At 41.8% G+C, this 24,952-nt stretch overlaps 2 protein-coding genes across 4 annotated transcripts; both read right to left on the bottom strand.

Annotated features, from left to right (window-relative positions):
- Positions 1-1,418: 1,418 nt before the first annotated feature.
- On the bottom strand, positions 1,419-5,642 carry LOC134460349 (E3 ubiquitin-protein ligase TRIM47-like). Of its 3 annotated transcripts, XM_063212781.1 has the most exons (6): positions 4,709-5,642; positions 4,271-4,366; positions 3,725-3,958; positions 2,799-2,961; positions 2,649-2,708; positions 1,419-2,486 (listed from the first exon to the last, which is right to left on the bottom strand). In XM_063212781.1, exons 1-6 carry the CDS (start codon positions 5,636-5,638, stop codon positions 1,942-1,944), a joined length of 2,028 nt encoding a protein of 675 aa, XP_063068851.1. In that variant the 5' UTR covers positions 5,639-5,642; the 3' UTR covers positions 1,419-1,941. The 3 variants fall into 3 exon arrangements, with proteins under 3 accessions (XP_063068851.1, XP_063068852.1, XP_063068853.1); XM_063212782.1 differs by lacking the exon at positions 4,271-4,366; XM_063212783.1 differs by lacking the exons at positions 2,649-2,708; positions 2,799-2,961 and having other exon boundaries at positions 2,386-2,486.
- Positions 5,643-12,503: 6,861 nt separating this feature from the next.
- On the bottom strand, positions 12,504-18,774 carry LOC134460348 (tripartite motif-containing protein 16-like; the record flags this gene model as incomplete). Its single annotated transcript, XM_063212779.1, has 6 exons — positions 12,504-13,720; positions 14,070-14,129; positions 14,231-14,390; positions 14,654-14,887; positions 17,014-17,109; positions 18,199-18,774. Coding segments are annotated over 6 exons (1,662 nt in total), but the record flags the coding sequence as incomplete, so codon positions are not given.
- Between the last annotated feature and the right edge of the window lie 6,178 nt (positions 18,775-24,952).

Below are 24,952 nucleotides of genomic sequence, written 5' to 3'. Positions count from 1 at the left end.
TGACTGTATGGTGGGGGGTATGGTTGGGGGGTAAATCACAATAAAACAAGACAAATCCTCATACATTAACCAAATAGCTATAAGCTGGTAATGTCATTAGTACTGTCATCTGTACTGTCATTAGTACTGTCACATTTTTTTCACATTTTCAAAAAACATATCTATAACCAAATAGTGTTGTCACTTGTCAGTACATACCTAGAAAAAAAATATCATAAAAAACATTTGAACTCAATATCTTCATTTAGGTCAGGGTATCTAAGCGCATCTAATTGATGAATCCAAAAAATCTCACGTTGGTTGAGCCTGCGGATATGGTCATCGCCTCTATCTAGAGGCCTAATATGTTCCAACACCTTCTTATTATGCACGTGTGCAAAGTGCCAAGTCCTGTAACTCCCTCTTGTGGTGATGCAGTGTACTGTAGTTGCGCTTCTGCTTCATGGAAGTTATGGGTGCGACCTCTCTACGCCAAGAAGTGCAGCAGCAGCCTGCACCAGCCCTGCTATGAGGAGCAGTTGGGGACAACCGGCCATTCCGCCAGTATTCAATTGTCATTCTGAGTCATTTTAACATTGTTGCAAGTAGTTTAAAGGCGTGTGAACAACGTTCTAACTCAATTGACATTTGCAACAATGTGCTAGGCCTACATGAGCGGAAGTGGAGAGAGTGACAGCGCAATTACAGGATTAGTGTAGGCCTATAATTTTAGTGTCTAATTTAGTCACGGTCCAAATGCCCTTACATGTAGTGTCTGAAAACAGTTCCTGCAAGCTGGAAAAAATGTTTGTTTTTTTTGCAATAAAAAGTCAATGTCGGAATGGCGGTATATCGGAATGGCGGTATATCTGAATGGCGGTATAACCGGAGCAGTTTACCATGCAATGTGTCCAGTGCAAGAAGGTGCAGCAGCAGCAGAGGCAACATTTGTACGGTTACTTTACTATGTAGGTTATTACACATATGCATAGAGTAGTGTGAAGGCTTAGATGACCTGCACATCTTCAAACCTGTGACTCCAGGGTTGCAAATAGGCCTATGTCCAGTCATGCTTATTGAATTGACTTGACAGAATAACATGACAATATCTCTTATGATGCATTTCCAAATAGTTCATAGCCTACATATATACACTGCATGTATGCTCAAGTTTTCAATATCATCAAACGTTTTAGGCCATGTGTGAACTTAAACTAGGTTTGCTTAACATAGCCTATACAGTATATTTTGACTTTTGCTCCACCCAGGGAAGCGTGGCATGTGACGACTAGGGGCACTATGACACGGGATTGTCAATTGAAACTCCCAGTTCTTTTCCAGCTTGATGGGTAAAATTGAAAACGAGCTTATAGATAAATAATGCATGGCTAAACATTTATTCTTAAAGTGTACACCTACACACAGCATGTAATGTCTGGTTAGATATTTATTTCTTCACAATTAAGCCACGTTTGAACAGATTTCATTCATGTCTCTTGACAATTGTTCATGCAACATACAGTATCATCAAACATCTGTAAGGTCTACCGTAAGAAAAACACAGCTGTACAATCATTCATTTATGGCATATTTGTAAAACACTTATTACACAGAAACACCTATATATTTATTGTTATATTACCGTCCTTTTTTTAACAAATAACTCATGATCAGTAATTCCTTATTTATCGGTATTATCAGTAGGCCTAATGACAGTAATGCACCCCATATTCCAGCATGATGCAGTAGATAGGCCTATCAAGACTGAACAGCAAGTTCAGATTTTCCTGACATACGTACAGTATGAGAGATAATAGTTGTTTGCTATAAAAGGGAAAAAAATAAATTGAAGGCACGGTCATTGCAGCCTGCATGAAAAGGAGTCACCATAATTCGCCTCGAAATATAGAGTAGGCCTAAAATTAAAATTGATACAATTGTCAACATACATAATACTAACACTTATTGGCACAGATTTAGTTGTACTTTCCCAACGATCCGAAAGCAAGGATAGAGGGGCTGAGTAAATGTGGTCTGTATTTTGTGCAGGAGAGTCATTGTGTCACCGTAGATACTGTAAAAAGACAGAATTCCAGCTTTGTGATCCACATACACTCCCACTCTAGAGCTTGCAGTGATGTTGAGTTTGGTTACCACGCCATTGTGCATGAAACAGCAGGGAGAGTATGGACAGCTCAAAGCCCAAGAGTGTTGACTGTCCCCAAGGTAAGGGTCATCTATGTATGCTTTATGTGTCCTCTGTTTATATGCAACTGCTACAGTAACATGTTTTCGGTGCCTTGATCTCTTTGAAGTGCTCCTCTCCACTTCCCAATAGCATCTTCCAGATACACTCTCTTTACACAGCACCTTGCAAAAGTAGTCAAACCTTTCTGGACTGTGACGATTCCACATTGTATTCTCCATCCAGGAAACTGTCTTGTTTCCCTTAAATACGTAATGTTCCCCCTGTGCTGTAGTGGGATCTAGACTGAGTTGACATGAATCTACAATGAGAAAAACAACAACAGTTAATAATTAATACTAATAGTAGGCCTATACAGATTCTTGAAGTATGACTTATAGGCCTATACTATTATAATTGGTGTTGTGGTTAAACAAAATCAAACTCTGCTCAATAATCAGGCTATATACATTTACTTTCTTACATTTTAAGAAATCTCTTCTGGTCAAGGGGTTCTGGGGAAGAAATCGGCAGATCTGTTTTGCTGTAAGAGAGAATACATAAATCAGTTCTGAAATCTAAATGTATCAAAATGAGGGCTTATATACTGCAATGTACTGTATGTAGTCCATACCAGTCTCTGTGATACTGCATGTCTCCTGTGTAAGGAAGTCTTCCAATTTGTCTTTCAGTTGAGACACACTCCGGGTCACTTTCTCAAATGACAAATCGTGACAGACCTCGAGATCTGATGATTTCTCTTGGTCCATCAAGGAACACTGGAGAGACTGAAAACTCTACAGGGACACAGAATGGAATGGTGAGGATATGGATAATTAAATAGATGCTTTCAATTCCTACCGTAATGATCCTGAGAAATAGTTCCCCATGCAATCTTTGTTCAGATAAAATGTATGTGTATTCAGCCAAATGAAAACAGGCCACAATAGGTCCAAGAGCATACTGAGCTATGAGCGCGTTACAGTGATACCTTACATATCTCATAAATTCTGGAGAACCTGAGGCCTTTTGAATGTGCTCATTTCTTTAAGTAAAAAACTGAGAATTCGGCTCTGAAAATGTGTCTTGTCCATAAAAGGCATGAAGGCAGAATGATAGCTTAGATGAACCAATATACTGTTTTCTGGAGCATGGAGTAGCTTCTTTAACCCATTGACGCCTAAAGCACCTGCAAAAAAGGGTGCTGAATGCCTGAGCCCTTTTTCAGAAAAGCTGCCCTCAGCCTATAAAAACCTAAATATCTCAGCCTCTGAAGCATATAAAAACATGCAATAAGTTGCATTTAAATGCTAAGACCCCGACCTTTCATTAGATTGTGTTCATTCATCTCAAACAAACAAAGATTTTTAATAAAGTTGTTTCAAATCTCATGAGCCTGAATGTTGCGTAATGCAGCTCCAGGCGCCAGGGCCAATGTTGTGCAACGCAACATCCAGCATCAATGGGTTAAGACCCAAACTTGCACATTCTGCCAAAAACATGAAAATCACAAACGTCATTTTCGCTCAAGAAACATGGGATTGAAATCCAGTCACCTACCTGCAAAAAGCTTGCATTGTCGTTTGTTTTTGACAGCTGTTCCAGTTTGGCATCTGCTTTCTGCAGTTTGGAAATCTCCTGCTCCAGTGTCTCGATATATTCCTCAGCTTGAGTCACATCAGCCTCCTCCTCATCTCTGATCAGCTTTGTCACCTCAGAGCATTTTCTCTTCATGGAGCAAATCATGTCATCAAAGCTCTCCTCTGTCTTCACCACTGCTGCCTGAGCAGATTGCTGCACAGATACATAGAACACTTCACATGAACCACATCTTGTTGAAATTGTGTTTTGCAGTGTATTGTTTAAAAGAAGAAAGAAAATCCGCACACTGTTGCTGCTCACCGATTTATGGAACACAGCGTTTTGACCTCAGGTGGTCTTTGTCAGGTGTGCAGCAACAGTGTGCGGATTTTCTTTCCTCTTTTACGCAAGTTTATTTGATCCAGCACCTGTTTTACTGGATGTGCGCGCATCACCTACACTACTTTTATGCAGTGTATTGCTATCATTATTGTCTACCTCCTTATAGGTTTACTTTTTACTCACCTTGATGACCCTCACAGCATCCTTCAGCTGCTGTAGGCGTTTTTGTTTAGTTTGGATTTTCTGTTGGCTTTTCCTTTGGATTTCTGTGAACTTTTTCTTTAAGCAGGTTAACAATGGGCATTATTGCACTTGAAATGGGAAATTGTATAAAAAGAAAAGCCCCGTTAAGATCATACCATTGATACGCTGTTCTCATAAAATAAAAATGTCTGTGAATGTTTTTTTTAAAAACTATTCTGCATGCTTTTGGCACCTGCTTTACATGTGGGAAGCCTGCACTATCCTTTGTAACTTTCAATCGAAAGCATTTTCTTGCGCTGGTTTGCCAAACCACAGTGATGTACTGTAAAAGGAATGAAACCGGTTTGGGCAAGGGAAACATTTTGTTTGCCTAAGCGAAGGAACGTCAAACCATTCATATTAACTCAATGCTCTTACCTCTTTCTCAGCTCTCTCTGCTGTAACCGAAACTGTTTTATGCCCACTGTGTTCATCTGTGACACACAGCACACATATACATGTCTGATCTGTGCGACAGAAGACCTCCAGCAGTTTCCCATGTCGAGAGCAAAGCAGATCCTCTAGTTTACCATCAGCTTCAACCGCTTTGTGTGTACTGCCTGGGAAGAGGTCATTGTGAGCCTTGAAATGAGTTTCACAATAAGAGGACAGGCAAACCAGACAGGACTTGACAGCTTTCTGCTTTCTCCCAGAACAGACACCACACTCCACATCTCCGGGTTCAGCATAGGTCAGAGTTGGAGAATCGGACGGGATTCCTACATTTTTTAACATCTCCACCATGTTAGCCAACATTATATTTTTGCTCAGGACTGGTCTTGGAGTAAAGGTCTCCCTGCACTGCGGGCAGCTGTAGACACCTTTAGCGTCTTCCTCATTCCAACAGCTTGTGATACACTCCATGCAGAAACTGTGTCCACATGGAATGGCCACAGGATTCTTCAGAAGATCCAGACATATTGGACAACTCAACTGATCTTGAGAGACAGGAACATTAGCTTCAGCCATTGTGATAGAACACAGAGACCTGACCAAATACACACACTTACCAGGAAGTAAATATCTCTTTCGTTTTTCATGAAGAGTAACTTCAGTGGGTGTGGCCACTTGTGTCTTGTGAGAGAGGGAGGTGACTAACAAAACAGCTAAAGTGACAGTGGTGTGCATACGCAGTAAAAGATGGACTGTTAAATCAACGCTTAGAGAGTCTTCCTCGTTCCAGCAGCTTGTGATACACTCCATGCAGAAACTGTGTCCACATGGAATGGCCACAGGATTCTTCAGAAGATCCAGACATATTGGACAGCTCAACTGATCTTGAGAAACAGGAACATTAGCTTCAGCCATCGTGATAGTATATAGAGACAGACCAAACCAAACTCATGCAGCTGCAAGGAAGCAAATGCCTTTTCACATGAAAGATGACTTCACATAACAGTGGGTGTGGCCTCTCAAGTTACACAGACGAGAGCTTTGCTCCACTCCCCCAAAATGAGAAGGCAGGATCGGCAGAGTGGCAAACAATCTTGAGATTAGAATGGGAGCCTGCATGGGATGCTGTTTGTAGAGGGATAGCAACACTCCTTGCATTAAAAAGACACATTACCATTAGCTTCTGCCATGGCAACAAACGTCACCAAACACACTTACCAGGGAACAAACATCTCTTATATTTCTCATGAGGTTGGACTTCAGGTAACAACATAACATTGTAATTTCTCTTCTTCCTTTTTCCTTGTCTGGCCATGTTCAGTGAATTTATCTCAAAAACAGCCGGAAGTTTATACCAACTGCTGGAAATGCATTCATCAGTATAGGCTACAATTCTTCATTCAGCTGTCATCTGAAAGAAGCAAATAATCTCAACAAGAAGGGAGTGTGACAAATAATACACAAGGCCCAAATTAAATGTCATTGTCTGACAGTACACACTGGAACAGAGATAACACTATAACATATAGATTACAAACTGATGTGTTAATCCCTTTTGTACACCCAGCTCTTATATCATTGACCACTCCCACACATTGATTGTTGTTTGCACCTACATGCATCCTTCTGTTTGGAATATCAATCAAAAGTTTTGGGTCACTCTAGTTTTTGCCATTCAAATTGTAAACATTCATTGAATAACTTGAGATGGAGGTAAGGTAAGTAGTGAACAGCCAGGGCAGGGCCGGAGCGGGCCCTCTAATCAGGCCAGGATTTTAATTCACATCTAGGCCACTTTGATATGGAAAATCGCTCACAAAAAAACCCGCTCACAATGTATTTTATTGGACTTATGTTAAAGTAGACTATATGTTGTTAAGTTAACAGAAAACCTCAACCGTATTGGCCCGAACATAAGACGATCCTGAATATTAGACGACCCCCCCCCCCCTTTTTTTTTTCAGGCTCATGTTTTGGGGAAAAAAGTTTCGAAGACTACATTTTGTTTCACATTGGAAACTTCTCTCAAAATGCAGTTTGTTGTAGTTGTTGGAAAAGCTGAGGCTTTTTACATAGAACAAATTTCACAATATAATTTTCATGAAATTTTCACGATAGAAGACAATAGATGGCTACTCATACCCTTCTGTCTTTGCTCACTCCAGTGGTTCCCTGACAAGCCCCAGTGGGCGCCTACAGCCGCCTGGGCGCGCCTGTTCTAAGTGCGACGCAACATTCCATACTGTAGCCTACACTCGCAGAGTCTGCGACAGCCAAACAACCAGTAGGCCTAGAGATATGCTACCTATTTTGCAATGTACAGATTTTGCGAAATGCTTAGTTGACAGCAATATCTAACTAGCAGCCGTCTCGCCAAATCGCTGTTCATTTTATGCATCCAAAGTTTTCCATTGGACTGAAATCGAACGTGACAAAAGCAGATTGACGCATTGTATTTGAAACCCATGTCAGCCTGTCAGCACCACGTTGACATTAGAAGTCCGATTGGCATTCATTTCGTGCCAAGGGTAAAACTCTTAGTGATTTTATATGAAGAAGAGTCAAGACAATCTCTTGCCCCAATCTCTTGCTCTTGTGCTCTCTCGCCAACCGCAACTCGGGCCAGTCGTGAAGTCTTTACGAACAGAAAAAAAATCAACTTTAAGCCTCGTGGTGCCTTAACGAGTAGCCTCGTTTCTCGTGGTTGGGTGACAAAAGGGGGAACCGACAATTGGGGTAGTATGGTTCTGGGGGGGAAGAATAATGCGGGCGGACGTCAACAATCAAGCGCAAGTGAAGGCTAACTGGAAACGACGGTAATCAAACATTTCAAACAAGTGATTTACGGTTAAGTTTAGGGTTCAGTTTAGGGTTAGGGTTAGGGTTAGGTTTAGGGTTAAGGTTAGGGACAATGTTGGAGGGAGGGAGACATGGCATGAAGCTGACACAACGACAGCGCTCCCCTCCCAGAATGCACGCTGCTCGGGTGGTCTCTCTCTCTCACTCGCTCTCTCTCACCCTCTCTCTCACCCACTCTCGACGACAGCGCGTGTTGCCCAACTACGAAAAATTAGGCTATATCGTAGCGGCACCACAAAGCATACAGTTGATTTTTCCCAAGACTGGGCTCCTCGCGCACACAGATGATTGATTGGCTGATGACAGCATCCAAAACTTACAGTTTGTTCATCAAATCACCCTTCATTTCTTTAGTTTCAAGTGGTGCTGTCAGGTGACCAGAGTTAACAACAAAAACGTTCCTGATGAGACTGTAAAACTGAAGACAAATAAAAGCAGAGCAATGAGTCGCGATTGACTGATGTGTTTTTCCCCTCGCGCTGTCGGCCCGCATCGTGTTGACATTGACAGTTGAGACGTGCAGTGCAACACTCATCACGAAACGCAGATAGCATCTGCAAATTTGATATGGACAAAACAATCTCTTGACCTATCCATTATTGAGGTTTGTGGCATTGTTGTTATACATTTCTGTCATCATAGGCTAATCCATAGCCCAGCTTGAAATCATGCAGTGACGTGCGGTCAACTTTATGGCTGGTGAGGCACTGACTTTTCCAATATCAGATTTTCAAATATATAATACTACAGCTACAGTTTTAGTAAATTTATCAAATAGGCCTACCGATAAGTTTCATATGCCATAGCTTTCTTAACATAAGTTAGGCCTACATAATAAAACATGCTGCATTTCCGTAGAGTAAATGCTACTAGATCTCTCACTCACACACACACACACACACACACACACACACACACACACACACACACACACACACACACACACACACACACACACACACACACACACACACACACACACACACACACAGGATTCAAACAGTGGTTTCACATAAACCACACTGCACCATCACGGCAGAGGGAGAGGAGACGAGGAGAGAAGAGGAGAGGTGAGGAGAGAAGAGGAGAGGAGAGGAGAGGAGGAGAGAAGAGGAGAGGAGGGGAGAGGAGAGGAGGAGAGAAGAGGAGAGGAGAAGTGAGGAGAGGAGGGGAGATGGAGAGGAGAGGAGAAGAGAGAAGAGGAGAGGAGAGGAGAGGAGAGAAGAGGAGAGGAGAGGAGAGGATAGGATGAGAGAAGAGGAGAGGATGAGAGGAGAGGAGAGGAGAGGAGAGGAGGAGAGGAGAGAAGAGGAGATGAGAGGAGAAGTGAGGAGAGGAGAGAGGAGGAGAGGAGAGGAGAGGAGGGGAGATGGAGAGGAGAGGAGAGGAGAAGAGAGAAGAGGAGAGGAGAGGAGATGAGAAAAGAGAGGAGAGGAGAGGAGTGGAGAGGAGAGAAGAGAGGAGAGGGGGAGAGGAAAGGAGAGGGGAGGAGAGGAGAGGAGGGGAGAGGAGAGGAGGAGAGAAGAGAGGAGGAGAAGAGAGAAGAGGAGAGGAGAGGAGGAGAGAAGAGAGGAGGAGAAGAGAGAAGAGGAGAGGAGATGGGAAAAGAGAGGAGAGGAGAGGAGGGGAGTAGTGAAGAGTGTAAGCTCCTTCAAAGCCCACTGCTCTCACACACACAGGATTCAAACAGTGGTCTCACATAAACCACATCACGGCGGATGCTCAATGAAACACACACACACACACACACAGGATTCAAAACATGGTGTCATATAGACCGCTGAGCACCACGGCGAACAAACTGGTGTGATAACTTTAGTGATAAGCACCGGATTCTCGTGCAAATGTAGGCCTACATCTACTTGTACGAGGCTACGACATTTAAACAGAGATTACTACACAAGCTTCGATATGGTCACCAAATATTTTGGGACTGTCATTTATGTTATGCCTACACTTTGGAATTAGATCAGAGTCTTGTAGTTACACGGGTATATTTGATTTACCTCAACGGTACCCTGTACTCAACTTTACAAACAGTTACAGGGCACATGAGAATCCTGTTCAGATCACAAAAGCTACCACCACACCAGACAGAATCACGGCGGATTCACTCTATCCCCACGGGTCTCACAAACACAGGCTTCACACACATAGGAAACACTGATCTTACCTTTAACTTGTACATCAGGTCCATGCGCCGCTCTTTTCCTTCACTTTGGAGTTGCGCATGCTAACGTTACTTTAGCCGGTGCTGTTCATCCAAAGCCACATCTATTCGAGACGCACCAAACGTCCAAAGCAATTTGGCATTGAATATGAATATGAGTAGCCGCGAGGATTTGTGTTTCGTGAGGCTCCTTAGTCCTTAGTAAATTGTTAAGTCGTAAAATCCCATGCGAATGGTCTTCCACACATTCTCGCCGGTTGCAAACAAGACACAGGGGAAACAAAAAAAATAGTTTCTGTTGTACCACTCACTTTGAAATGATCGGGTAGTTATAATCTTCTGATCGGTCATCTGCAGTAGCAAACCCTTCAGCTCTGTCGGTCCTCCATTCTTTATCACATATTTTCCACTTGGAAATCCAACTTTGAGAATGCTCTTAGTGTCGTTATGAAATCCACTTGTAGCAGTCAAAGAGAACAAGCTAGCCAACAACACCGACTGACAGTATTGTGAACTTCAGATTCGCTATGACGTAACTGGCCAGCAATACTCTCAACTCCAGAAGGAGTCTGCGGCCAGGCTACTGCTGGCCTCACGGCTGTATCTTTCAGTGGGCGTTATGCCAAAGCGTTCAGAGTAAAGAAATGATAATCACACGTAGAAAATAGTAAAAAATTATCAGGAAATGAGGGCACACCATACATACTTCTATTAAGTGTATAAAAACGTTTAATACAATATTACCAGGTTGCATTCACAGAACGAGCAAAATGGCGCATGCGCTGAAGCTTGTTAACGAGGTATTGCGCAATCCGGGGGTGAGGCAAATTCAGAGTTGCCCCAAATTCGGCGTATTCGGAGGAATTTGACATGAAATGGGCAAATATTACGATTTTGGCCACAAAAATGATTGAGAACGAGTGAAACAGTTTAAACACTGCTCAAATGGTAGTTATGGTGCAGATGCTAGACAACAATAGCTGTTATTGTAACTATTATTCACATTTACTGCATCTCATCATAATCATCTGGAGCTGGTGAGGCCGTGCCTCCCCTGCCGTATTGGAGTGCACGTGCCTGAAATCATGTATGTTAGGCTATAGTGCCATGGTGAATATTTATGCAGACTACAAGTCATTACATTCAGAATAACCTAATAATGACAAAACTGAATTTAAAAATATTTCCCCATGGTCCAACCAGGCCACACCCACCAGGGATATGTCTCGATTGCCTAGCCTACTTATAAGCTACAGAATTGATTTTAAGGCAATGCTACTTGTGTTTAAATCATTAAATGGAATGGGACCCACATATCTACTGGATATGTTTCAGCTGTATGCACCAACCAGGTCACTAAGGTCAACGGAGAAGAATTTGCTGGTGATTCCAAAAGTCAAAACAAAGTGTGGAGAGGCAGCCTTTAGCTTCTATGCTTCAAAGCTTTGGGACCAGCTTCCAGATGACTTAAAAAAATGCACCCACTATTGATAGCTTTAAATCTAGACTCAAGACAAAGCTGTTCTCAGATGCTTTCCCCTAGCTTAAATTACATATAATTCTTTTTTTATTATTATTATTTTTATTTTTATGTTTATTTAATTTGTTTTATTTTATTTTATTATTATTTTTACCTTATGTTTTATCTTAATGTTTTAAATGTTTTTCTTCCTCTAATTCATTTCCTTCTTTCTTCCCTGTTTCCTTTCATTTACATTTGTTAACTTTGTGAAGCACATTGAGTTGCCCCTGTGTATGAAATGCGCTATATAAATAAACTTGCCTTGCCTTGCCTATAATAGCCACTCTGGCATTGGCCAGAGGTGAAAAAAGGTTTTCATTACCCATCAAATTGGTTAAACTTAACAGAAGAGTTAAATCTAACCAACCTGTTTCACACACTTATTACATACATGTTTTAATCCATTTTTCTATATATTTATTTGATTTATTATCAGAGAGTGGAACCTTTGTTTCTGTCCATTCCAATAGTATGTTTATGACATTTGTTGCATTGCAATCTCAGCTGCAAATTTAAGTACAGATGCATGGATTTCTACTCATCAGACTGATGAGACCTGTTATGATGAGTTCACGATTGATTGTCTTGGCCATGTTTCAGTGGGATGCACCATGGCCGTAACTACCATTGAGGACACAGAGGTCATGTCCTCTGTATTTTTTTTTCAGAAATGTAAAATTTATCTATGATGAAAATCGATGTATGATCAACAATGATAAATTCGGTCTGTATACACCACCCCCATTTATCCTCAAGACAGTGATGAATGAAAACAAACTTAAGAGTTTGACCAAAGAGTTTGAAGTATTCTAAATGTACAGTATGCAGTACAGCATGCAGTATTTGACCTTTCTATTTGAAATGTCTCGTTACGGCCCTGGGCTGCACTATTACGAAACGGCCTGAGACTGGGCTGTGTACAGGCAAGTGTCATCAGTGGAAAACTGAGATTCTCCTCAAATGATATAGGCACTATATGACGATATCTGCCTACAGTACCAGAGCAGACATCCGCTTTTATATTCATGGGGCTCATAAATTAATGTTGTAGACTAGAGCATGATACAATAAACTAATTTTAAACTAGAACTGAGATTGAAATAGAATAAGGTAAAATGACTGGTGGGGGTGACCATACATTTTTGATCTCTCTCTCTCTCTCTCTCTCTCTCTCTCTCTCTCTCCCTCCCATAAAGGATATATTTTCAGACATTTACAGGTGCAATGTGTTAATTTAGCCGATTATTTTTATTTCAGGAAAATTCACATTAGTTACATTGTTCAGAAAGATCACTATCAAGACAGATTTGTGGAGATTGTTATTCATGTCCTTTACAAATTGTTCATGTACCCCATCATCTAACACATATTTGTAAAATGATACACTGCTGGTGTCACTGAAGTAATAAAGACATCCAAAATATGACAAAGCGATAAATAAAAATGACTTATGTGCATATTAATGAATTCCCTTAAGTCTTGAAGTAGGCCTACATTATCCATTGTGAAGACTGCACTAGCAGCAGTCAACTCCATGGAAGACCATGCTGAATATGGACCCACATCTCATGTTATAGGATATAGAAAATGCACAGGGGTCTATACAGAAAGAATCATACTGAAACCATACACTGTAACTGCTGATTGTATTCAAAGTCTCTGGTCCTGGTGTGCAGATTGCCATGAGAAGCACTGTGGTCTATACAGTCAGAATCTGAACAACCAACACTGAACAGTCAACCACCTTTTTGCTTTGTCATAAAAAAGATTTAGCCTAATATTATTATATAGGCCTAAGTAGTTTGCAATGAAAGCTAAATTGAGATGACAGCAGGCAAATCACCCTGGTGATGGTACATTTGTCACTAAAGGGGTCACCAGCTGACAGCTAAGAAAAGAAAATGACATTATTAATGGCAAAGATTTACTTTCGATCCCACTCCTACCCAGAAGCCTGGATAAAGGGGTTGAGCAAATGAGGTCTGTACTCTGTGCAGGAGAGTCATTGTGTCACCGTGGACGCTGTAAAAAGACAGAATTCCAGCTTTGTGATCCACATACACTCCAATTCTAGAGCTTGGGATTACATTGAGGTTGGTTACCTCTCCCTTGTGTATGAAAGAGCAGGAAGAGGACAAACAGCTCAAACTCCAGGAGTGCTGATTGTACCCAAACTGAGCTTCTTTGTTATTTCCTTTCCTGGTGATCTGTTTTGATGAAAGTGCTATAAAAACCTCTTCTGGGAACATTTTTAGTCCACTCCACTCCACTTCCCAATAGCATCTTCCAGACACACTCTCTTTACACAGCACCTGCTGCCAGTCAAACCTCTCTGGATTATTGGGACGCTGCTGCCTCTCTGTCTTGCAGATGACTTCCTTATTTCCCTTAGATAAATAAAGTCTTCCATGTGCAGTGATGGGGTCTAGATGTAGGTCACAGGAATCTGGAATTGAGAGGTAATACATGTAAAGGTGTTAATCACACCAACACAGCTGAAAAAAGCAAAAGCTACATTATATGCTCATGCATGAGGCCTGCAATCTAAGAATCTACATTTCCATATTTGAATGAATAGAGTGCACCCATGGAACTGAATAATATTTCCTTTTGTTGCGTATATAGGGTAAAAAAAAAATCTGATTCCATCAAACAATGCCAAATACAAGACTGGACAATTTAACAAATTACATGTTTCTCATTGCATAAGTGAAAAATCTCTGTGCTTGGCGTTGGCAATGACACAAAATTGCAGGGTTCAATTCCTACATGGCTGAAATGTGCAGAATACTTACATTTTAAGAAATCCATCCTGGTCAAGGGCTCCCGGGGAAGAAACAGGCTGATCTCTTGAGCTACCAAGAGAGAGGACATCAATCAGTCCATTAAGCCTCTATGAAATTTACTCTGAATTTTTTAGAAAAAAAACTTCAATTGGGTTTTATAGAGTCCATACCAGTCTCTGTCAAACTGCATGCCCCATGTTTAAGAAAGTCTTCCAGTTTGTCTTTCAGCTGAGAAACACTCTGGGTCACTTTCTCAAAAGACACTGAACAGACGCTGATGTCAGATGATGAATGGTCCGGGTCGGTTAATGAACACAGAGACCGAAAACTCTGCGAATAGAAACAATGTAGTGATGACAATGGACAATATCTTTTCTGACATAGTGTTCAATCTTGTGTCATCCTGATTTTCACTAAATTCACTTGTTGGTTTCAATATCTGAATCATTAACTTTTGTTCCCTTGCTCTTCCTATTTTACACATACTTCTCGGTTTCCAACTTTGTAGGCTTGTAATCTACAGTAGGCCTACATATTCTTTGTTAATGCAACTAAGGATGAATGACTTGGGGTATGTTTTTGAGACAGGCTACCTGCAGAAAGCTGGTATGATCTGGTGTTTTTGAGAGCCTCTCCAGTTCAGCATCTCTCCTCTTCAGCTCAGCAATCTCCTGCTCCAGTGTCTCCATGAGTTCTTCAGCTTGCGTCACATCAGCCCTCTCTTGATCTCTGATCAGCTTTGTCACCTCAGAGCATCTTCTCTTAATGGAGCGAATCATTTCAGCAAAGATCCCCTCAGTGTCCTCCACTGCAGCCTGAGCAGATTGCTGTTTGGAGACACCACAGCTTTCACAATAACATAAACCACCAGTCTGACCCATGTTGCTTCCCTGTGCCTGTCAACTGGCTTTAACTAGCCTATAACAAAGTCAACAGATCTACATATAAAACCTTCCAAACACAGACCAATTTCCAATCAATCAAGGATCATTAGAGTATGGAGTTGCGGCATGTGATGCAGCAGTGTTACCAAAAGCATGGTGCATTTAGTTGCACCCCCAAAAACATAAGGACATGTTCTCTGAAGGACAATTAGAGAGACAATGAGAGAGATATCTCTCTATGGGAGGTCCTCATCGTATGAGACATCTACCGAAGTACTTCTATAATCACCACCGAAGGCAAGAAGCTGTGCATGCATTGGATCATCTTTACACAACCGATCCTCTGAGCTAATGAACGAGAAGGGAACGGAAGAGAGATGCCCCGTCCCCGTACCCAAGCTCAACTGAAGTGAAGATGGCGGGCTCCGGGGGGGGAACGACACGTACAGCTTTCTCAGCGAGTAACATCTTAATTTCTTCCCTAAATGTGATGGACTGTTCACCCAGGGCCACCGAAGGGACCACCGAACGAAAGGTAGGTGGACGGCGATTAAACTGTAAACGGCAACCTCTCTCTACTGTATTTAAAATCCGTGCAGCTAGCCTTGGCACCTAGATGGCGGGCTAATGATACGACCCCAGGTCACCTTGTCGTGCCAGCACAGGTGTGGCTGGGACTCTTCCTAATGGGGGGACTATGGCCACCTCAGCATCAAGGTGTAATCTCGGTTCACATGGAGGGCTACGCACAGTAGGCAGACATTGAGGGGCCCTTGGCGCATCGCGTCAGATGAGTGAGGGTCATGGAGCTCGCCAACTGGGAGGCTGACACCCTCATGGGGCGCGTCTACCCGCGGTAGAGTACCTGTCCTTCCGGCAGTCTCTCTACTCTGCCTGTTACGGGGACGAGGCTTTTTGAACCACACTTTGGTGTCTTTCCTCCCCCGGGTCAGCAGCTTGGGTATCCCAGAGGGGCTCTTTGGATTCTGCGCTTGTGTAGGGCTTAGCCGTTGTTGAGACGTTGGCGCTGAGTAAGGGGCAGGTGTTGGTAATTTGGGGTTGGCTGGGCGTATGTCACTCACACACACGCTCACACACTGACGCGCTCACACACTCACACTTTCCTACACGATACCTTGTGATGCAACCTTGGGTGTTTTGAAAGGCACTATATAAAACGAACATATTAGTTTTTAGGGTTTTAGGGTTATAAGAGCCATGTGTAATCTTGACAGCCTCAGGGCAATACCAAGAAGTTAGCTGCAGCCGGAGCTGCCTTCTGGTAGCCTTGGCTAGTTACCCAAGGACGGTTAGCTGCTTAACTGGATTGCTAGCGTGACCTTTTAGGGCTAACACTCGACAAATTACCACAGTAATCCCACAAGTGACCAAGCAAATGAAATCCCTGATGAGGTGACAAGTCAAGTCAAGATGACTGTAGGTAATTGGTTAACAAGTAGAATGAGGGGTAACAGTGGTCAGAGCTAGTCGAGCTGCCGAGCTGCTTAGCTCTCAAGGATAGCTACTAGCTTGGTCACGCTAAAGGTGAGAAAGCCTGCGTGGACTATTAACAATTTTGTCGAGACAAAAAACCTACCCAAAATACCCAAATGACAGACCTTAAGTTTGGTAAGACCGAGAATGGCTTGAAACCCAATCTTACCTTAACCACTGACACAGCGATACACTTCGTAATTCAGTGTCCAAAAACAAGCCAGGCATGTTAAAGTGGACAGTTAAGCTGATAAAAACTCTGGTGTGCTCATGTAAGCGAAGAGGATGAAAGGTGACCTAACACATGTGCGTCCCCCACTTTTATACCCCATGGGTAAGCAGCAATGATGGGTCCACGAAGCTTCTCGCCTTCAGCTGTGATTATAGAGGTACTTCGGTGGACGTCTCATACGATGAGGACGTCCCATAGCGAGATGTCAAACAACATTCGACTGATTAAGAGAACAATTAGACAGTTGGACTAATTCTGTAATAATAAAAAGTTTAAAAAAGTAAAAAGGGAATGCTTTGGCACACATACTTCCTGCTCGCTTGACAGCATGTTTGCCACTCACCTGCATCCCCCTCACCGCCTCCTTCAGCCCCTGCAGGTGCTTTTCTTTCTCTCGGATTGTCTGCTGACATTTCATCTGGCTCTGGCCCAACTCTTTCTGTTAGAAGAACAAGGACGTGTACTGTACACTGAGTGAACTGGTCTGTGATTGCAGTGACATAGGCCTATTTTTATCTAAACAGAAACTATTTCTTGTAATGAGCAGGGACAAAACCCTTAGGGCGCTTAGCAGACTGTGCAAACAATGTTACTCAGGTGCTCATCTTGGGTGCATTTCTCAAAACCAAAGTTGCTTACTACATTAGCTACTTTGTTGTTTTCAATTCATTTTCCCACTACCGAAGTTGCTAACATGCTAACAACTTCCCTTTTGAGAAATGCACCCCTGGACCGAGTGCAGCCGTCCAAAAAAATAGAGGAAAGAGCAGACACGCTCTGAGATCTGAAATAAAAATATTTGAAATAAAACTGATATTGAAGTTGACAAATGACAAATCTGTGTAAAAACACATGGGCCTACACTTTGCAGCCATATTGGATGTCCTGATGAAGTCCAATAGGGCCACAATGCGTAGGCTCATGTGTTTTAAACAGATTTGCTATGTTATACATTGAATTAAAAGCTTTTACAATATTTTTCTTTAATATCAGAATGTGTCTGCTCTTTCCTCCTATATGGACATGTGATCCTGCAGAAAACGCCTGCTGAATGCCTAAGTTGTCTATAAATAACTCATGACATAAGTTGCATTTAAATGGTAATATCCTCATCATGCATTAGAATGTGTTCATTCAGCTCTAACATTTTTAATATCTCAAATCTCATGAGCCTGAATGTTGAGTCATACAGCCCCAGGCGCCTAAGGTCAATGTTGCGCAACACAACATCCAGCATCAATGGGTTAAATGTAGAACATTCATTACAGTGAACAAAATTCAAGAGACACCGCACACTGCTTACTTTTCTTTACTTTATGTTTCGGAGTGAACAACGCGTTTCGCCCACTGCGTCATCAGGTTCGCTCTATGCCAACCCCCATTACCCAGATGTACAAATAAAGTGCCAAATGATCACATGATTCCTTGCTACCAATCTTGTGCATTCATTACAGTCTTTGGCTGCTGTTCAGGTGTTCCTTTATCGAAGAGCAAGACAAACCAGTTAATGACTACTGAATGTTCTTACCTGTTTCTCAGCTCTCTCTGCTGCAACCGAAACTGTTTTATGCCCACTGTGTTCATCCATGACACACAACATGCAAATACACTTCTGGTCAGTGCGACAGAAGACCTCCAGCAATTTGTCATGCAGAGAGCAGATCAGATCCTCTATTTTACCATCAGCTTTGATCACATGGTGTTTCCTGCCTGGGAAGAGGTCATTGTGAGCCTTGAAGTGAGTTTCACAATAAGAGGACAGGCAGACCAGACAGGACTTGACAGCTTTCCATTTTCTCCCAGTACAGACGTCACACTCCACATCTCCGGGTTCAGCATAGACCAGAGTTGGAGAATCAGACTGGATTCCTGATTTCTTTAACATCTCTACCATATCAGCCAGCATGGTATTTTTGAACAGAACTGGTCTCGGAGTAAAGGTCTGCCTGCACTGTGGGCAGCTGTAAACACCTTTCAAGTCTTCCTCATTCCAGCAGCCTGTGATACAATCCATGCAGAAACTGTGTCCACATGGAATAGCCACAGGATTCTTCAGAAGATCCAGACATAGTGCAACGGCTAACCAAAACAATCGTTCAGTTTGTGATACAAGCATGAAAATTGGTACACATATAGCCAAAGGCATTCTAAAAAGAACTGGATATGGAGCCATCGTGAATTTTCAACATGGTGGCCATAGCAGCCATTTTTCAAAATGGCCGCCAGCAACAACAGTTTTCTTATGAGTAATGGATATAATATGACATTTTAGACACATTTACCATTCATACTACTTGGTAAATGTCTTTTGGATAATTTAAAAGTTGTCATGAATATTCAAGATGGCCGCCATTTTCAAGAAAAAGGCCATTAGCGTTACGGAGCTGACAAAAGCGTGAAATTTAGAACATGCTTCCTTAGGACCCAGTACTGCACTGTACTGTACTATACGTTACCGTACTGTAATGTGAAATACTGTACTGTACTGTACTGTACTGCACTCTACTGTATGCTACTGTACTGTACTGTACTCTACTGTACTGTACTCTACTGCACTATACTGTATGCTACTGCACTGTACTCTACTGTATGCTACTGTACTGTACTCTACTTTGCTATTCTGCACCGTACTGTATGCTACTGTACTGTACTATACTGTTGCACCGTACTGAATGGTACTGTACTGTACTATACTCTACTGTACGTTTCTATACTGCACCGTACTGTATACTACTGTAATATACTGTACTGCACTGTACTGTATGTTACTGTACTGTACTGTACTCTACTGTACGTTTCTATACTGCACCCTACTGTATGCTACTGTACTGTACTGTACTGTACAACTATAGAACTGAAACATGAATAGCATTCTGGGGTCATGTGCAATATAAAGCAAAAAAGCGTAGTGGGAATGAGTTATGTTACTGTTACCACTCAAATTCGTGAAGGTTTAAAAAGTCATGTGGCATTTTGTTTGGGGGGGGGGGGTGTATGGTAGACTATCCTTCCTCCCAGACTACTTGTGTGCCTTGCATATCAAGAAAATGAGTACAGTAATGATTTACTTTTATAGTTTAAACCATATGAGAATTGTTGTTTTATATAGATATTTCTCCTACAGTATGGGTAAGGGTGGCAAAGACCTACGGTACATGTTGTCCATCAACAGTCAGTTTTGAAGTACCAATTGAAGTACTCAATGATTACTGAGCTAACTGTAATGCAACTTGTGACACACTTACTTGGTGAGGACTTGTTTGCAAATTCAGGAAAAAACAATTTACCTCTGCCTACTTACTCAACACCTACTTAGAAAACATGTCCATTTAATTTGAACTGAAGACATACTGTAGCCTATATGTATATTGAGTAATCTGTAATGCCATTCTAAAGATGGCAGAAATGCACTCAATATGCACAATGCTACTTGTGAGAATGTAGAATTAGGTGATCTTATGGGTTCTTCATACATATGGAGAGGTCCTGTCTTTTACCCTCTCTCATACAAATAAAAAATATCTGTCAGGGAAATTAGAGGATGGAGAACCTGCTACCTTGGACACCATCTTGCACTGACACTTCCCCATTCAGATGCTGCTCAGCAAGCATTAGCAGCAGTCGTCTATTCTCACCATAGTTTTATTGTGGGAAATGCTCATTTGAATTCAGATTCAGAAAACAGCCAGTAAAATGTTGTTCAGTATCTGACTACTTGTATTGCCTCATCATGACTGATGAAACATGTGCTTTGCTTTCAGTAAAAATGTAATGCATTGCAATGCATTGTAGAATTGAATCAAATCGAATCGCTACCTCCCGAATCCTAATCGAATCAAATCTTGAGGGCAGTGCCAATGCACACCACTATGTACATTTTTGTAGTTTCATCAATCTGGTCAAGCAGGCTACCATTGCCCTTTCACCTCTGCTGAGTTCCGGACTATATTAACATTGTCAGCTACCATAATGTCATTTAATAACAATGTAATGCATTACACAACATGACAGTAGAAAAAAAAATCGGAGGGCTCTTAGGCTAGAATTACAGCATATACCCTAAAGAAACACCATGCAAAGTGCTTTTCTAACTTCCGTAACAGTAAAACCAAAAATAGTGAATAAGACCAAGATATCGCAAAACACGCCCACTCAATGCAAAAGCGTGTGCTCAAGTTGGGTCTCCTAAGGGGGCGTTGTCCCCCACTTCTTCTTCTCTTTTTGAGGTGTTTGCGCAAGACGTGCGCTACCGCCATCTACAGCGCTAAGGGGACTTCATTGATTCTCAACCTCTGGACTCCGAAGGTCTCCTAACCAAGGTCTCCTAAAGGGGCGTTCACCCGACATAAAGTGGATACCGGAAAGGAAACAAAATGACGTTTCTTGTTAGATCCATTTTCTTTGGTAAAACCCTTAACAGACTCCACTATTGTATGATTATCTGACATGGGCTGCCATCTTGAAAGAAACAGTGATACTATACTGTATATTAAGTATGGAATGAGATAAAAGGAAGCTTCTGGTTAATTCCAAAGTTACAAATTTGAATTCTGCATCATGAAAAATGACTTTTGATTTGACACAGATATCACCTGTATCAGATAAATCATACAAGTGACGGCTGCCATCTTGAATATTCATGACAACTTTTCTATTATCCATATCACATATACCAAGTGGTATGAATGGTAAATATGTCTAAAATATATTATATCCAAGAAAACTGTTGTGGCTGGCGGCCATTTTGAAAAATGGCTGCCATGGCCACCATGTTGAAAATTTACGATGGCTCCATATCCAGTTCTTTTTGGAATGCCTTTGGCTATATGTGTACCAATTTTCATGCTTGTATCACAAACTGAACGATTCCTTTATATTTTGGAGCTAAGCTATTAGACTAACATATTGGGCAGCTGAACCGATCCTGAGACACCACAACATTAGCTTCTGCCATGCTGATAGAACACAGAGACCTGACCAAATGCACACACTTACCAGGAAGTAAATATCTCTTTCGTTTTTCATGAAGAGTAACTTCAGTGGGTGTGGCCACTTGTGTCTTGTGAGAGAGGGAGGTGACTAACAAGACAGCTAAAGTGACAGTGGTGTGCATACGCAGTAAAAGATGCAGTGTTAAATCAACACTTAGAGAGTACTAACCAAACACAATCTAGATGTTTATTCGACTCTTAACATGTTGAATTAACATTATTTTTTGACTGTGTAGACTTAATTTCATGTTTGGTGTATGTATGCTTGATTTATCTAGCTAGCCTGACAGGCCAGACCAAAACCAGGCTATGATTTATCATAAGAAAATAATTTTAATTTCTACACATTCCTCAACTGTGAAAGCAACACTGTCAGAACTTTTAATATTGCAATGTCAATGTTGTGTTTGTTTTCCTTTTAAAATGAGGATATAAAACCTTTATCCGATACTTAAAGGAGAAGTCCACTTTTTTGAACATTAAGGCCATTTTCTGAGTGGTCTGCAATGTTTTAGAGTCCCCCTCACCGTTTATTTCATGTTTGCTGCGGTCTCTGTTATTTGGCTGATTTGGATTTTATCTCAACCAGCTTTAGAATGGCCGTCTATGGGCACCTGCAACTCTGTTCTTAAAATCACCTTTAACATTTGTTTTCAAGAATATGCAACTCACCAAGTGTTCAGCAGTATTCACTGCTGTTCCTTAACAATTTTTGTAGCGAAATATGGCATCTGTCGTCTTTTATGTGTGTTTTATGTAGCAATTTGTAAATTAAGTTTCACTTTCACTTTCACTTTCTTTCACAAAATGGCAAATAAAAAATGACAGAAGCCTTATTTCGCCTTGAAACTTGTTAGGGACTGCGAGTGAACACCCCTAACCACTTTGTGAGCTGTATACTTTCGAAAACAAATGTTTAAGGTGATTTTAAGAACAGAGTTGCAGGTGCCCATAGACGGCCATTCTAAAGCTGGTTGAGATGAAATCCAAATCAGCCAAATAACAGAGACTGCAGCAAACATGAAATAAACGGTGAGGGGGACTCTAAAACATTGCAGACCACTCAGAAAATGGCCTTAATGTTCAAAAAAGTGGACTTCTCCTTTAATCCAGGCCATTTTTGTATTGTCACATCAAATAGCATTTATTGTGATTCATATTACTTGTCTGTTGCCATTAAACCACCATCTATTTTGACCCACAGAAGATAAACACTTTCAATAACCATTTATCTGAAGGCCTATTAACCTTGAGTCTCAATCTTGCACATCTGCTGTATTAGGCTATGTGTACAGTATTTTTTTTAGCACAACTCCAACTCCCATTGTCATTGTGACACAGCACTCCGCAGTACACTGTGCACACAGCACACAATTGCATTTATGCCTCACCCGTCCTAGGGGGCAGTCTACAATGGCGCCCAAAAGGGAGCAGTGCGGCGGGACCTCAGTCATGGAGGAGGATGGGGGCGCTGGTTAATTACTCTACCCACCAACCTGGCGGGTCGGGAGTTGAACCGGCATTCTTGGGGCTACAAGTCTGACGCCCTAACCGCTTACCCATGTAATGGACCATTTCTGTCTGCTACGTACAGTACATGGCCTGTTTAGTCCTACTAAAATGTTCATTCACAACAATCGCAACAGTCATAAGTGGTAGTAAAAATGAGACTTTGCATTTGCTTTTTCAGGTCTTTGGTGCATCAAGGAAAGGAGTAATAGGATAGGATCTGTTCCTCATTATAACGTCAATGACACAATGACTGCTTCAACTTCAGGAAATGCTCCGTGTCCCTGGTGGGCGCGGCCTCTTGACGGAGAGAGACGACATCCTGTGCCCTGACTGTGGTAAAACACTGGATGAGGAAGAGAACTTGCACACCAAGAGTTGCAGATGCAGGAAAACTGTTTAATCCATTTTTTGTTGAAAGATACATCTCTCGGATGCGCTGGGACACATCATCAGTGATGTGATTCCTGGCGATAATTGGGTGTTTCGGGTCTCTCAACATCATACACCCTCACCCAGGCGACCCGACCGGAGGTGATCAAGCTCCAGCCTGTGTCCCAGCAGCTCTTGCCCACGGATCTGCCCTCTTGATCCATAGCCACCTTGTGGCCTTCTCTTCGGCTTCAGTCGCGGCTCTGATGGCCTTCTTCTTCGCCTCCCCTGTGAGGCCGAGCACCGAGAGAACTTTGCAGAGGGAACGCCCTGCAAAACCTCGGCAGCCCACCTCCACCCATATGAAAAAGTCTTATTAAAAACGCATATGGATTATATCTGTTCCATAAGAATATTATAAGGGTCATACAAGGCACAAACCCACATATACAAATCTAACTATTTTTTTATTCATTTTCAGTAATATATGCCATACACGATTTATGTTACTATGGGCTTATATATTTCGTATAAGTAAAAAGATTGGAAAATAGTGCTGTTTTTGGATGAATGCCAATCAGATGTGTGCTGTATTTGTGCCATGTTGTTGTATATGTTACAATAGGCCCTATGTGTATGCCATATTTAAAGGTGCACCATGCAATATTTGTTGTAGCTTATTTCCAGCTAGGGTGACCACCTGCTAATAAGTCCAAGGGGGGACAAGGGGTATGCTTCGGAGGGACAATGTGGGACAGACACCCCCCCCCCACACACACACACACACATACACACATTTGTCTTTAGGCAATATAGGCCTATATATAATCAAAGTGACAGTCAAGAAAGACAAATAAAAAATCATGAGTGAAGTTCTTCGTCAGGTTGTTTTTTTTTTCCGGGAAGCTTATTTAGACTGTCTAGGCCTGTGTTATATACAAATATTACATTTAAAGTCTCATGCTTCATATGACAAATGTGCAGAATTCATATAAATATTGGTGTCAGAAACTGTTTAAGAAATGTACAAATTAAATCAGGTTTGCATATAATTAAATGTATAAACTTTATAAAATTTATATACGAATATTACATTTCAAGTTGTAAACTTCATATAAACTTAATATAGGAAGTCTGTAAAATCCAACTACGGAACATGTACGGAACATACGTGTGATGGAGTGACCATCACTAGGGTTGTGGGTGTGTTCTGACTAACATGCCAACAAGCCTGGCTCTTTGGTGTAGCGGTCAGAGCCCTGGTTTACTACCCCAGAAGGTCTGGGTTCAAGTCCCAGCTGGGCAACTCTACTCCCCTTCGCTATGAATGGTGTCAGAAGTGGGATGGTACCGTGAGGCCATCAGAAGCGTACCCATGGTAGCCTGAGTATCATCCTCCGTAGTGACCGC

This window comes from Engraulis encrasicolus, chromosome 12 (assembly GCF_034702125.1).
Source record: "Engraulis encrasicolus isolate BLACKSEA-1 chromosome 12, IST_EnEncr_1.0, whole genome shotgun sequence".
Classification (NCBI taxonomy): domain Eukaryota; kingdom Metazoa; phylum Chordata; class Actinopteri; order Clupeiformes; family Engraulidae; genus Engraulis; species Engraulis encrasicolus.
The sequence above is the reverse complement of the archived record's forward strand: the minus strand, read 5'-3'. Positions and strand labels throughout refer to the sequence as shown.